Source organism: Phoxinus phoxinus (genome assembly GCF_949152265.1).
Source record: "Phoxinus phoxinus genome assembly, chromosome: 14".
In the NCBI taxonomy this organism is placed as follows: Eukaryota; Metazoa; Chordata; class Actinopteri; order Cypriniformes; family Leuciscidae; genus Phoxinus; species Phoxinus phoxinus.
This window is the reverse complement of record NC_136889.1, coordinates 33,542,364-33,554,967: the sequence shown is the minus strand read 5'-3', so window position 1 is coordinate 33,554,967 and position 12,604 is coordinate 33,542,364. Positions and strand designations below refer to the sequence as shown.

Genomic DNA, 12,604 nt, shown 5'->3' with positions numbered 1-12,604 from the left:
TTGATACTTGTATAATTCAATTAATTTCATATAATGATAGTCAAATAAACTTTTTCATGAATATTGAAAAAAAATAATCTTGTATCACATTTAATTTAAAAGTTGAAATTTGAAAGATTTCTGATTTTTTTTCATTATTAAAAAGGTAAATGTTGTAATAACATAGTAATAACACTGTAATATCTAAAACTTTTTTATTTTTTTATGCACGAATGCATTTATTAGATACAATATGAATTTAGGCATGTTGTGTAAGCTCATGTTCCAACAGTAAAATGTGTTTTTAAATGCATTAGGAATGTTAAAAACCCACAGGATCTCCACTGGAGAGAGAAAGTGAGAGAGACCGTCGGCCCAAAGAAAGATGCAAAGTCTCTCAATGACCAGTCAGGGACAAAGAAACAAGCAGACGTCTCAGAGACGGAGACAACACAAGCTTCAGTCTTTCCAGACGGTAAAGACGTCTCGCTTGTTTCCCAGGCAACATAAAGTGTTGATTATATTTCAAGTTTTATTTGGCAGTGTTGCTTGTTCTCAGTGATTCCTCTGCTCGTCTAGGAAAGATTAGTAAGAACACATCAGATCGATATGTTGGTGTGTGTAAAGGTCGCAGTGAGTGGATCGGATACAGTGAAAGGTCAGTGATGACATTGCTTTTCCGCTTCACTTGCAAGGCTTGAACTGCCCAAAGCTTGTCCACTGTGAGATCCATGTCAATGTATCATTTAAAATATAATTTATTTATAGATGAAAGATGGTCCGTTGTGTTTGGTAACACGTCTGTTGCTCCTCGTGCCGACAATCCTTGAAAGAGATCTGATTTTTCAGTCTATGCCTAAAACTCACCATTTACTCATGTACAGTTCACTGATGTCTTTAGTGTGGGCTTTACACTGCACAGCACTGATTGTTGTATGTATATTCATTTATTTGTCTTTTAATGTCCTTCTTTTGTGTCCAGCTGTGACACCGGCAGGCTGTAGTACCCAGTATATCCTCCAGAGGGCTCGCGTCTCCCACTGCTTTCCCATCATGAGACACTTTTCATAACCCATTACTCATCATGTTCTGATTACTTCCACCTGTGTGTTGTTATCACGTCTACTCTTCTCTATTTAATCCCTGGGTTTTCAGTCATTCTTTGCAAAGTCTTGTATGCATTACACTGTGTTTTCCTGGTTTCCTGTGTCTTGTTTTTTTAACTCTCTGCCTGTTTTCTGGATTTCCTTTTGTCTCTGTTTCTGCCCTGTTGCTCATCTGGATCGTTTGACCCTTTGCTCCTTATATTGATTATGATTCTAGATTGTCTCAGTAAAGTTGCATTTGAAATGAGTGTACTGTGTTTTAGTTTGACAAGTATTTTATGGTACTAAATTATATTTACGCAATATTTATATCTTTTTGAGCATAGACCTGAAAAACATTACATTTCCAATTTAAACTTTGGTAAATCTTGAATGCTTTAGAGCACAGACTTAAGTTTGATCTCTTTTCAAAGACGATACCTGGCAGATTATTGCTGATGGGAAAACGGAAAAAGTTGCAGTTAGTTATGAAAAATGCACAAAAATTAAATGTTTACTCTAAAATGACAAGAAAATCAAAGCCATAAACCTAAACAAGTTGTGTTCCAAATTTGAGCTTGATATCTCAAAAAATGAGCTTTCAGTGAGAGTTTGTTTGGCCGCAGTACCAAAGGTTTCCACTAGATGAAATTCGTCTCCCATTCATTTACAATGCGCTCTTTTTTGACCGCAAGGAGCACGAGTGTGACTATTTTATTCAGGACCTCTTAATATGACCATTCCAATGAAGTAGAAATGACCGAAGAGCACCAGAGGGATAAATAAGTTTTAAATACTTCTTAAATAAATTGGTAATAAAATGGACATCAAGGTGGAGAACTCATAATCATAGAGAATTTTTTCAAATATTGGGAGGACAAATCTCTTTTAATGTGTTATGCTGCCTTGCTCAGTAATAAAGATATATAATAGTAAAGATAACAATAAAATATAATAATAATAATAATAAAATCTCTAGTCTAAAAATCTGACTAGATGCAAATTTGCTGTATTTACAGTTACAAATGTTTATAGGAATTGTAACATATATTAATAAATTAATAATGATTCAATTGTTGCTTTTAACTCCTGGCATTTTTGTGCTCTCATGCTGATGTTGTTAAACACAATTCCTTGAAACAGCCGCATTTCCCTCTCGATGAGCCGCAGATGATTATCTCTCCGCTGTATAATTACAGGTGTGTGTGAGTGTTTGTTCAAGTGCATGCAAACACTCTCATCAAGATTACAACCCCGCCTTTCAGATTGAGTTACAATTGCCTGGTTGTTCCGACTGTTACTGTAATGCGAGGACACATGCATGATTTGGCGTAATATCTGGAGGCACAGTGAGGTACTGAACGTCAGGAGCGAGGCTGTGAGACGGTCATTAGCAGAAAGCGTCCGAATGCGGTGAACGTGCAGAAAAAAGAAACCGGCATCATGTAAAAGTGCCTCACATGTGAAGATTTTCATCTGATTCCGGATGTAACTCTTTCCAATACTGCACTGCATGACAACTATCTTCAGCCTTCAGGGCATTTTAACACGTGGATATAATTTGACATTGCAAACAAAAAAACTTTCTTCTGTGGAAGATGAAACCTTGTCCGAGCATCATGCTGTTTTCTGTTCACCGGCGTGGGACTATGGCTGACAATAAACTGGCTAGATCACTAAATGAACATGACAGAAGTGGACGTTTGGTCTTTATTTAAAGACTAGAGACTCCAGCATCAATATTTGACCATCGATTAAAGGAACACTCCACCGTTGTTTGAAATAGGGCTTATTCACGGCGTAGTCTTTCCTACATTTAGATAGGTGGGCAAATGCATTTTTGTCTCAGTGCATGCATTGTTTTAGTTTGGCAGGGTCGCTGCTAACTTAGCTTAGCATAATGAATGGAATCCTTTGTTGCCAGCTAGCATGTCCTGAGTAAAAGTGAAAAAAACCCTCTTAATTACTTCTTGTGGCCTGCGTATTCACAGCGAGTACAAATAGCGATGCAGATTAAGACTAGGCGATAGGCAGATATTGATTGGGACTATAGCTAGCTAGACTACTAGCTGTGATAACTGCGGGCACGCTCATCTTGATCTGACACGTTGAGCCATCGATGGCAGTAAGTTACCTTGTCCCACTCGCCACAAGACAGGCAACCTCCTCCTCCTGTCGTTCTATTTCCAAAGCACGCGCTCCTCTTCCGGAAACTCATAGAGGTATGGTGGATCTCGACTGTCTCAGAAGTCCCTCTTCGTCTCACAAAATCAGCCATGTTCATCGCCATTCACTATGTCTACTGTAGGAAAAATATCCAGCTACTATTCACGCCGGTATGTTGACAGAAGTTGTGGGATTTCAGGTGCTGCGTGAATAAGCCCTATTTCCAAAAACGGTGGAGTGTTCCTTTAAATCTTACAGCGAGAGTAACTTTGTGTCAGGAGTGCACATCAATAATTCTGAACCAAACTTGATCGTTATTTCACACAACAAGAGAACACATAGCAGCTTCCATTCATTATATCATTATATTTTAACACAGGAATGGACAAAACAAGTCAATGAAGGCTTTTCAATCCAAAGGTTTAGACATTTATAAATATATTGATCATTGATATGATTTGTCTTAGTTTCAGTTTCCTCAATTCTTTGCCTGGTGTTGTTTGTGTTTCGATACACACTGTTACGTTGTTTACGCTTATTTGGATTGTTGGATTATATTGTTTTGTTTAATAAAGTTACGTTACTTCCTAAATTCTGGGTCGTCTTCTCCGTGGACCAAATCGTGACATAAATAGATTGACAGACATTTTCAACATCAAACCTTTTGGTTAAAACTAGGGATGCATGATATATCGGTATCGGCCCATATACAGTCATTATTAATGTTATAGTTATCGGGACAATTTTATTTATCATATTTGGCCGATATATTAAAGCTGATAAATAATGTATTATTTCCTTCAGCTGAGACACTTCAGATGTGCACTGTTCATCATTTTGAACTACTTGAAATATGATTGGAATCACTTCAAAAAAGGAAAACACAGTAAAGTGCAACATGTGCAGAACAAGTCTGTCATATAGACTTCCTAACATTATAATGAGGACATTATAATTGTGTGCTTTGGGACATGACTTTTTAATGATGAGAATTTTGTTTTTGTAATCAGGCTTTAAAAAAGAAAAAGAAAAAATTGGATTTAGATTTATCGACCAATATATCGGTTATCGGTATCGACCAAAATGTTCATATCGGTGCTTCCCTAGATAAAACTCATATGTCTGTATAAGGAAGAGTGTCATTTTACGTTTCTACTCAACTTCAAGTCATTGAAGAAAAAAAAAATCCATAGTGTTTCAATTAATTTGAGTCCATGAAAACCTCCAAATAAGCATTGCAAATATAATCAATATCAGGAGGTAAAACTGCCCATTAATGCGTGAGAATGTCTGCTTCACTTCTGTTGTGCTCCTGATCAGTTTCATGGATCCCAGGAGAATCCCTTTGAGTCACTCCGTCAAACTCAGTAATTGGTGAGAAAATTGCCCAATTTTGTCACTAATTGCCAAGAATTGTTTTTACATTTTAAGGTAAAATGCAAAATCATGATCATTTTGATACGTTGCTTTCTGTCACAACTCGGTAATGATCATACGCACGACAAGATGAAAGTTCAAAGCGGTCTTTAATCATCATCCACAAGTAATCCAGACACATCGACAAACGAGGCGATTAAGGACAACATCGCGGACAGTGATGATGAATCAAACTAGAACAATGACAACAAATCCAATGGTGGGAAATAGTGCGTAACACCAAACAGGGAGATATTGTGACACTTTCATATTTTTGAGGATCATTTCCACAGTTTATTTCACATTGCTGAATAGATAAAACACATTTGAACAGGTACTTGTAACCTGTGTTTTTGGTTGTCCAGACAAATAATTTAAAGATGAAATGAAAAAAAGAGGCTTTTCCCCGTGAAGACAGTAAAACGAGGTCAACTAGCCGAACTACACACAGACCTGAGTGCTGCACAGTTGTTCCAGCACGAGGCCACAGCGCTTCAGCCGAACACACACACACACACACACACACACACACACACACACACACACACACACACACACACACACACACACACACACACACACACACACACACACACACACACACACACACACCGAGAGTCTATTCAGAGACTCAGACTGAAAAGGTCACTTCAATAGAAACCCCAATAACCAATGACCACACAACATCACATCTCGCTTCAGTCACAGCACACAGACGACAGCCGCGCTCAACAACACGGATGATGAGGACGTATACACACACTCTACAGTGTGAACAGCATCTGTACAACAACATCTGTTTGTACCCGCGTCCCTGCCTGACCTCGCGTTCGGACTGGTGTCAGTAATGCGTCCTGTGAAAGAAGCCTTCAGTGAAGATGATGGACGTTCAGTTCTCGTCGCTTCATCTCGTGCTCCTCTGTGAAACTCACACACGATATAAACACACTCATTTGCATTATAAAAAAGAAGCCGAACCAGCATCGGCTACTGGCATAACATCTTCTGTCAACATGAAATCAAAACCTTGTCACACGTTCCTGGTCATATTGTTCACATCTCAACTGTTGCTTGTCTTGAAATTGGAAATTTTACCAAAATGTTGAAGGCATTGCAGTATGAGAGTATATGCGCACTTGTTACAAAGTGCCTCAGGAGAGAAGGTTTAATGTGTAAGGAGTAATTGATGACAGGCCGATGAGTTATTAGAAAAATAACGCACACCCGAGGTGGTAATGCGGTTACGGCACGAAGCGGATGATGTCTTCATGCCTTAAAATATCCTGAATGTAACTCGACACCATTGCCTCATTTAGTATGCGCGGTTCTATGAATATGCAAATGAGCCCCGCCTCCACTCACTCACTCAGAGATCCAGTGGTTGACGATCACACGTTGATCTGATTGGTTACAAGGTAGTGTGTGACGTCAGAAACACCAGCGATTTCAAACCGTGTTTTTGAGACTGTCTTTGGTTCTCTGCAGTTTTAAGGAGACCTGTAAAATCCAACAGTGATTAACACTTTTTAGTTAACTTTACTTAAAGGGATAGTTCACTTTAAAAATAAAATTCTGTCATCATTTACTCACCCTCTGTCACATTGTTAATGTGTTTTCTGTTGTTATCATGGACTTTTAGTTTGTTTTCCTTCTTCAGTGTTTTCATCATCTCTGTCGTCATTTTCATTAGTTCATTTTCGTCACCTGTTTAGTTAATTAGTCATTGTTAATCATCATCTTCATCACCTGTCGTCACTCGTTGTCATCTGTGTATTTAAGTTCCTGTCTCTCACCCTTCAGTTGTCGGTCAATGTTTGCTAATGCTTATGCTTATGTTTGTTTGTACATGTTACGTTGTATGGAGAGTGTTACCCTTGCCTGTACCAGTTTTGTTTAAGTTTGATTCTAGTAAAAGTTTGAATTGGAACTTTGGGCCTCAGCCTGTCTTCATCCGCACCATACCCGTGACAGATTGACCGACCAAAAAGTTATGGAGGAGGACACCATGGAGGCATTTCTGTTCAATCAGAATGGGAGTTCATTGGAGGAGTTGGTGGAAGTTTACCTTCATCTTCATCAGGATGTTTACTGGGAGGAGGAGTTTTTGAAGCAACGGTTCTGGAGAGGACTTGATGATCCTCTAGCCCAGATATTGCTGCTCAGGGACTTAGATAGACCTTTTATTGAGTTTATGGACAGAGCTCTTTGGGTGTGTGGTTCCTCACTCACTGTGGGAGACATCCAGCCAGATCTTCGCGTCCAGCCAGATCTTCGCGTCCAGCCAGATCTTGAGCCCGCTGACCCTGCGCCAGAGCCCTCGTCGCTGCCCAGCACAGAGCCCTCATCGCTGCCCAGCACAGAGCCCTCATCGCTGCCCAGCACAGAGCCCTCATCGCTGCCCAGCACAGAGCCCTCATCGCTGCCCAGCACAGAGCCCTCATCGCTGCCCAGCACAGAGCCCTCATCGCTGCCCAGCACAGAGCCCTCATCGCTGCCCAGCACAGAGCCCTCATCGCTGCCCAGCACAGAGCCCTCATCGCTGCCCAGCACAGAGCCCTCATCGCTGCCCAGCACAGAGCCCTCATCGCTGCCCAGCACAGAGCCCTCATCGCTGCCCAGCACAGAGCCCTCATCGCTGCCCAGCACCGAGCTTCCTGCACCGCTGGTCCCGTCCAGCCCAGAGCTTCCTGCACCGCTGGTTCCGTCCAGCCCAGAGCTTCCTGCACCGCTGGTCCCGTCCAGCCCAGAGCTTCCTGCACCGCTGGTTCCGTCCAGTCCAGAGCTTCCTGTACCGCTGGTCCCGTCCAGCCCAGAGCTTCCTGCACCGCTGGTCCCGTCCAGCCCAGAGCTTCCTGCACCGCTGGTCCCGTCCAGCCCAGAGCTTCCTGCACCGCTGGTCCCGTCCAGCCCAGAGCTTCCTTCGCCGCTGGCCCCGGTCAGCTCAGAGTCCTCTTCGCCGCTGGTCCAGTCCAGTGCTGACCTCCCCAAGAAAATTTTGGGGGGGGGCAATAAGTCCTCTGAGGGGATCGTGGAGGCCCTTCCGACACGGTCGCCATGGCCGCCCGAAGGGTCCTCACCGCCATGGCCGCCCGAAGGGTCCTCACCGCCATGGCCGCCCGAAGGGTCTTCACCGCCATGGCCGCCCGAAGGGTCCTCACCGCCATGGCCGCCCGAAGGGTCCTCACCGCCATGGCCGCCCGAAGGGTCTTCACCGCCATGGCCGCCCGAAGGGTCCTCACCGCCATGGCCGCCCGAAGGGTCCTCACCGCCATGGCCGCCCGAAGGGTCCTCACCGCCATGGCCGCCCAAAGGGTCCTCACCGCCATGGCCGCCCGAAGGGTCCTCACCGCCATGGCCGCCCGAAGGGTCCTCACCGCCATGGCCGCCCGAAGGGTCCTCACCGCCATGGCCGCCCGAAGGGTCCTCACCGCCATGGCCGCCTGAGGGTCCGTCGGCTCCGCCATGGCCACGCCCTCATCCTGCTCCGCCCTGCCCACCTGCACGTCCTGCTCCGCCCTGGAGGCTTCCTGCTCCAGATCGGCCACCTGTTCATCAGCCTCCAGGGCGCCCACCCTCCCACCCCTTTGGATGTTTTACGGCGCGAGGACGCGCCTGGGGGGAGGGGGGGGTTCTGTCACATTGTTAATGTGTTTTCTGTTGTTATCATGGACTTTTAGTTTGTTTTCCTTCTTCAGTGTTTTCATCATCTCTGTCGTCATTTTCATTAGTTCATTTTCGTCACCTGTTTAGTTAATTAGTCATTGTTAATCATCATCTTCATCACCTGTCGTCACTCGTTGTCATCTGTGTATTTAAGTTCCTGTCTCTCACCCTTCAGTTGTCGGTCAATGTTTGCTAATGCTTATGCTTATGTTTGTTTGTACATGTTACGTTGTATGGAGAGTGTTACCCTTGCCTGTACCAGTTTTGTTTAAGTTTGATTCTAGTAAAAGTTTGAATTGGAACTTTGGGCCTCAGCCTGTCTTCATCCGCACCATACCCGTGACACCCTCAAGTTGTTTCAAACCTGTATTAATTTATTTCTTCTGCTGAACACAAAGAAAGATATTTTGAAGAATGTCAGTAACCAAACAGTAGTCTGTACCCATTGACCTCCATAGTATTTTTTTTTCCTACTATGGAAGTCAATGGGTACAGACTACTGTTTGGTTACTGACATTCTTCAAAATATCTTTCTTTGTGTTCAGCAGAAGAAATAAATTAATACAGGTTTGAAACAACTTGAGGGTGAGTAAATGATGACAGAATTTTATTTTTAAAGTGAACTATCCCTTTAATGTCTTAACTTAATTGTAAAAATCTAGTAATCTGTACTATTCACATATATGCCTTGTTTACTCAGAAAACCCAAGTTAAGGATAATTGATTGGTTTGAGTCATTGATCGGTTAATAAGTTGACTTTACTTAGAAAAAGTGAGGAAACCCATTAACCGATTGCCTTAAAATTTACAAGTAGTGTATTAATTTTTAGCTGGCACAACTTTAGTTGGTTCAACAAGTATACTCAAGTACTGTTGAATCAAAATCATTAGTTGTGTTAACTTCTCATTAGAGTTCACAGTGCTAGGAAAATATCAGGAAACCGATTGCCTTAAAATTTTGTAAAAAAAAGAGTACTTGATAGTTTACTTTAATTACAAGATTGTCACAGATATAGAGGGATTATATAAACCCATTAACGTTTTCACAAGGTGTTTAGGACATAAGTGTTAGCAACAAAATTATAAAAGAACATTAATTGACATGCAATATAGTAACACACACTGACACACACACACACACACACACACACACACACACACACACACACACACACACACACACACACACACACACACAATAGTATGAAATCAAGTTCCAAGTGCCCAACCAAAGGGATCACTAATCGCCATAATATGTTTATATAATATATTGTATTGACAATTCAACATTCAAGATGACTTCGGGAAAATGAGTGAAAAGTCCATTAAGAATTTTCCCGCCTCAAAAACTCAAACCAATCAATAAAACTTAACTTGGGTTTTCTGAGTAAACAAGGCATGTGACTAGTAGCCTACAGATTACTAGATTTTTACAATTATGTTAAGACATTAAGTAAAGTTAACTAAAAAGTTTTAGTTAATCACTGTTGGATTTTACAGTGTGAGAAAATACTCAGTAATGCTGTCGACTTATGAATCTACACATTTGTCTTAAAGCAGATTAAAAATACCATATAGACACATAAACAACATAAAAAATTGGATTTTCACCACAGGAGGACTTTAAATCAAACAGGCTACAATATAGCTCAAATAAACAGCTAATCTCATGAAATGCGTCTATATAGCACGCATTGTGTTTATCGTGCAATTTAAATGCACGTAAAAACTATTTTTCGCGTATAAATTGCACGATAAACACATTGCGTGCTAAATAACGAGAACGGGTGGACTTTGAAGTCTCGTCCTCCAACTGAGGAACGCGTCTAAATGATTTTGTTATTCTTCATGAATATCCGAGCCTGCTAAACTACCCCGAGTCGGATGGAGGAATTCTCCAGGGCGCTGAAAGTACAGCATCACTTCATCCACACTAGCGAGGGAGTGAGGGAGTCAGCCACACCCGCGGCCGCTTATTGGGCATCTTTCCGAGGAACGTCACATGCAAAACAGCCACACGTTTATGCCGATGAATTATAGATTACAGGGAGGCTGAACATGCAGATTGGGTCCCACACACACACACACACACTCGTGCACCGATGACTGAGGAGAGAGATGCGTCCTGACGAGCCTTGCTGAAGCGATCTCCGTTTGACAGCGTTCACTCGCTCACACACACACACACACACAGCACGGAGAAGAGAAACACACACGATGCGTTTATTCTTCCGAGATGTGGTCCTCTCACTGCTCAATGCACTGGTGCTGATATCTGCAGCAGGACAGGAGCTCATCTTCACCAATCATGTCCTGGTCCAGCTGCACGAGGGCGCGGATGGAGATGCGCACGCTCTTGCCCTGGAGAACGGCTTCGGGAGCGCGAGGAAGGTACGCGCACCAGAACTGCCATGTTGATGCATGCGTGCTTTAAAGCCAGGTTTTATAATCATGCAATAATATAGAAGCATTATATGCAGCACTCGTGCAAACATGAGGACACGGTGTTCTTGTTTACATCACAAACAAATCAACTGGAATTAAGTACATTAATTCTGCACAATATAGACTCAGAAGTTGAGGGGTACATCAATTTACAAAGTCATAGTTTATTGTTTTTTAATGGTCATATAGGTTAATTTCCCTGATATTCATATACTGGAACTGCCAATGGATAAAAGAAGGATATTAAAATAAACATTTGGAAATAATATAGCTTGAAAGTAGGAATTTCAATGTATCCAGTATAGGATTTTTTTTTAATTCTTGGAGGGGATATATTTGATCTTATTATGATTTTTGACTATTGTAGATATACAATAATGCAGGTGATTATGAAAACATTACACAACTGAATCTCATCATTTCTTATTTGTTGAACAAGAGAAATATTCTCATAAAAACAAAACATTAATGCCTCAAATTGAATGAAATATCACGGCTTGTCATTTTGATTATGCTAATGTTATTATTTTTGGTTGTGTAATGTTAAGAGGAGCAGGAAGAAAATGACTGAGAATTACTCTAGTGTAAAATAGTAAACATATCTTTCATCTGACATCCCAATGTTTATGTATTCCATCTCCATAACCAGCCGTTCATCACAGAACTGAGACTTGATCAGCTTGACAAATCAGCCTCGTCCAAACATCACCGGTGTGGAACTGAGCTGCACGTGTGGCCGTGCATCGGAATAACAACTTATTAGAGAGAGAGAGAGAGAGAGAGAGAGAGAGAGAGAGAGAGAGAGAGAGAGAGAGAGAGAGAGAGAGAGAGATTTTATTCTTCTAATTCATGCACTCTTTCTTTGCTCCTGATAAACCGTGTCCGGACTCTGGGATGAATCCTCTAGTTGTGTAACGAGTCTCTGGAGATTTTATTTTATTTTAATTCCTTGGTCAGAATTTCACAATCACAACTTGCCTTGAACTTAAGAACAAGATTCAAATGAACAACGACAGCCTGTGAAAATATATTGTGGGAAGGTGAACAATTAAGAATACATCAAATATAAATTATAGTGTAATATACAACGAGATAGCGGAGTTAAAATAAATAAATACAATACAGATGCAAAAATATAGATTATGTAACGTTTCAGAGCCATAGATGCAACTGGATATGCAATCAAACTGTGAGGTCTTAATATTACAAGTTAAGTGCAATGAACATGCGTTTAATACAACTTAATCTTGTTTATTATCATATTTCCTCAATATTAACTTATTAGTATTCATACAGTTGTTGTCACTCAGACCAGGTTTTGTACACTTTAAAAATTGCTGGGTTCTTTCAACCCAATTTTGGGTCAAATATGGACAAACCCAGCCGTTGGGTTACATTTTTAAATTACACTTTTAACCCAACGTTTGGGTTTGTCCATATTTGACCCAAAATTGGGTTAAAAAAACCCAGCATTTTTTTAGAGTGTATATCAATGGAAGCCAATAAAGTTCTTGGCTAATGTTCAAAAAGTGTCCGTTTATAATAATATACAGTAATATGATCATTTCTGCGGGGAGCATCAGTGGCATAAACATCTTACTTACATTTTTGGTTATCACTGCAAAAAATGCTTTTCTTACTGAGTATTTTTGTCTTGTTTTCAGTACAAATGTCTAAAGTCTTAAATCAAGAAGCATGTACTGGATAATGACATTTCTGAAAGAAAACTAAATAAGTGATTTTATGTTTAAAACCAGCACAGTTATCTGCCAACGGGTTAAGACACATGGGGCCCTATCTTGCACCCAGCGCAATTGACTTTGAACACCGACGCATGTATCATTCCTATT

General features: G+C 41.3%; 1 protein-coding gene across 1 annotated transcript in view; it reads left to right on the top strand.

The window, feature by feature from the left end:
- The first annotated feature begins 10,309 nt into the window (after nucleotides 1–10,309).
- pcsk2 (proprotein convertase subtilisin/kexin type 2) overlaps nucleotides 10,310–12,604 on the top strand; it is a 79,251-nt gene continuing 76,956 nt past the window's right edge. Inside the window, exon 1 of the mRNA XM_079634742.1 lies at nucleotides 10,310–10,700. Within this exon, the coding sequence (XP_079490868.1) occupies nucleotides 10,527–10,700 (174 nt within the window). The 5' untranslated portion in view covers nucleotides 10,310–10,526. The remainder of the gene's footprint in view (nucleotides 10,701–12,604) is intronic.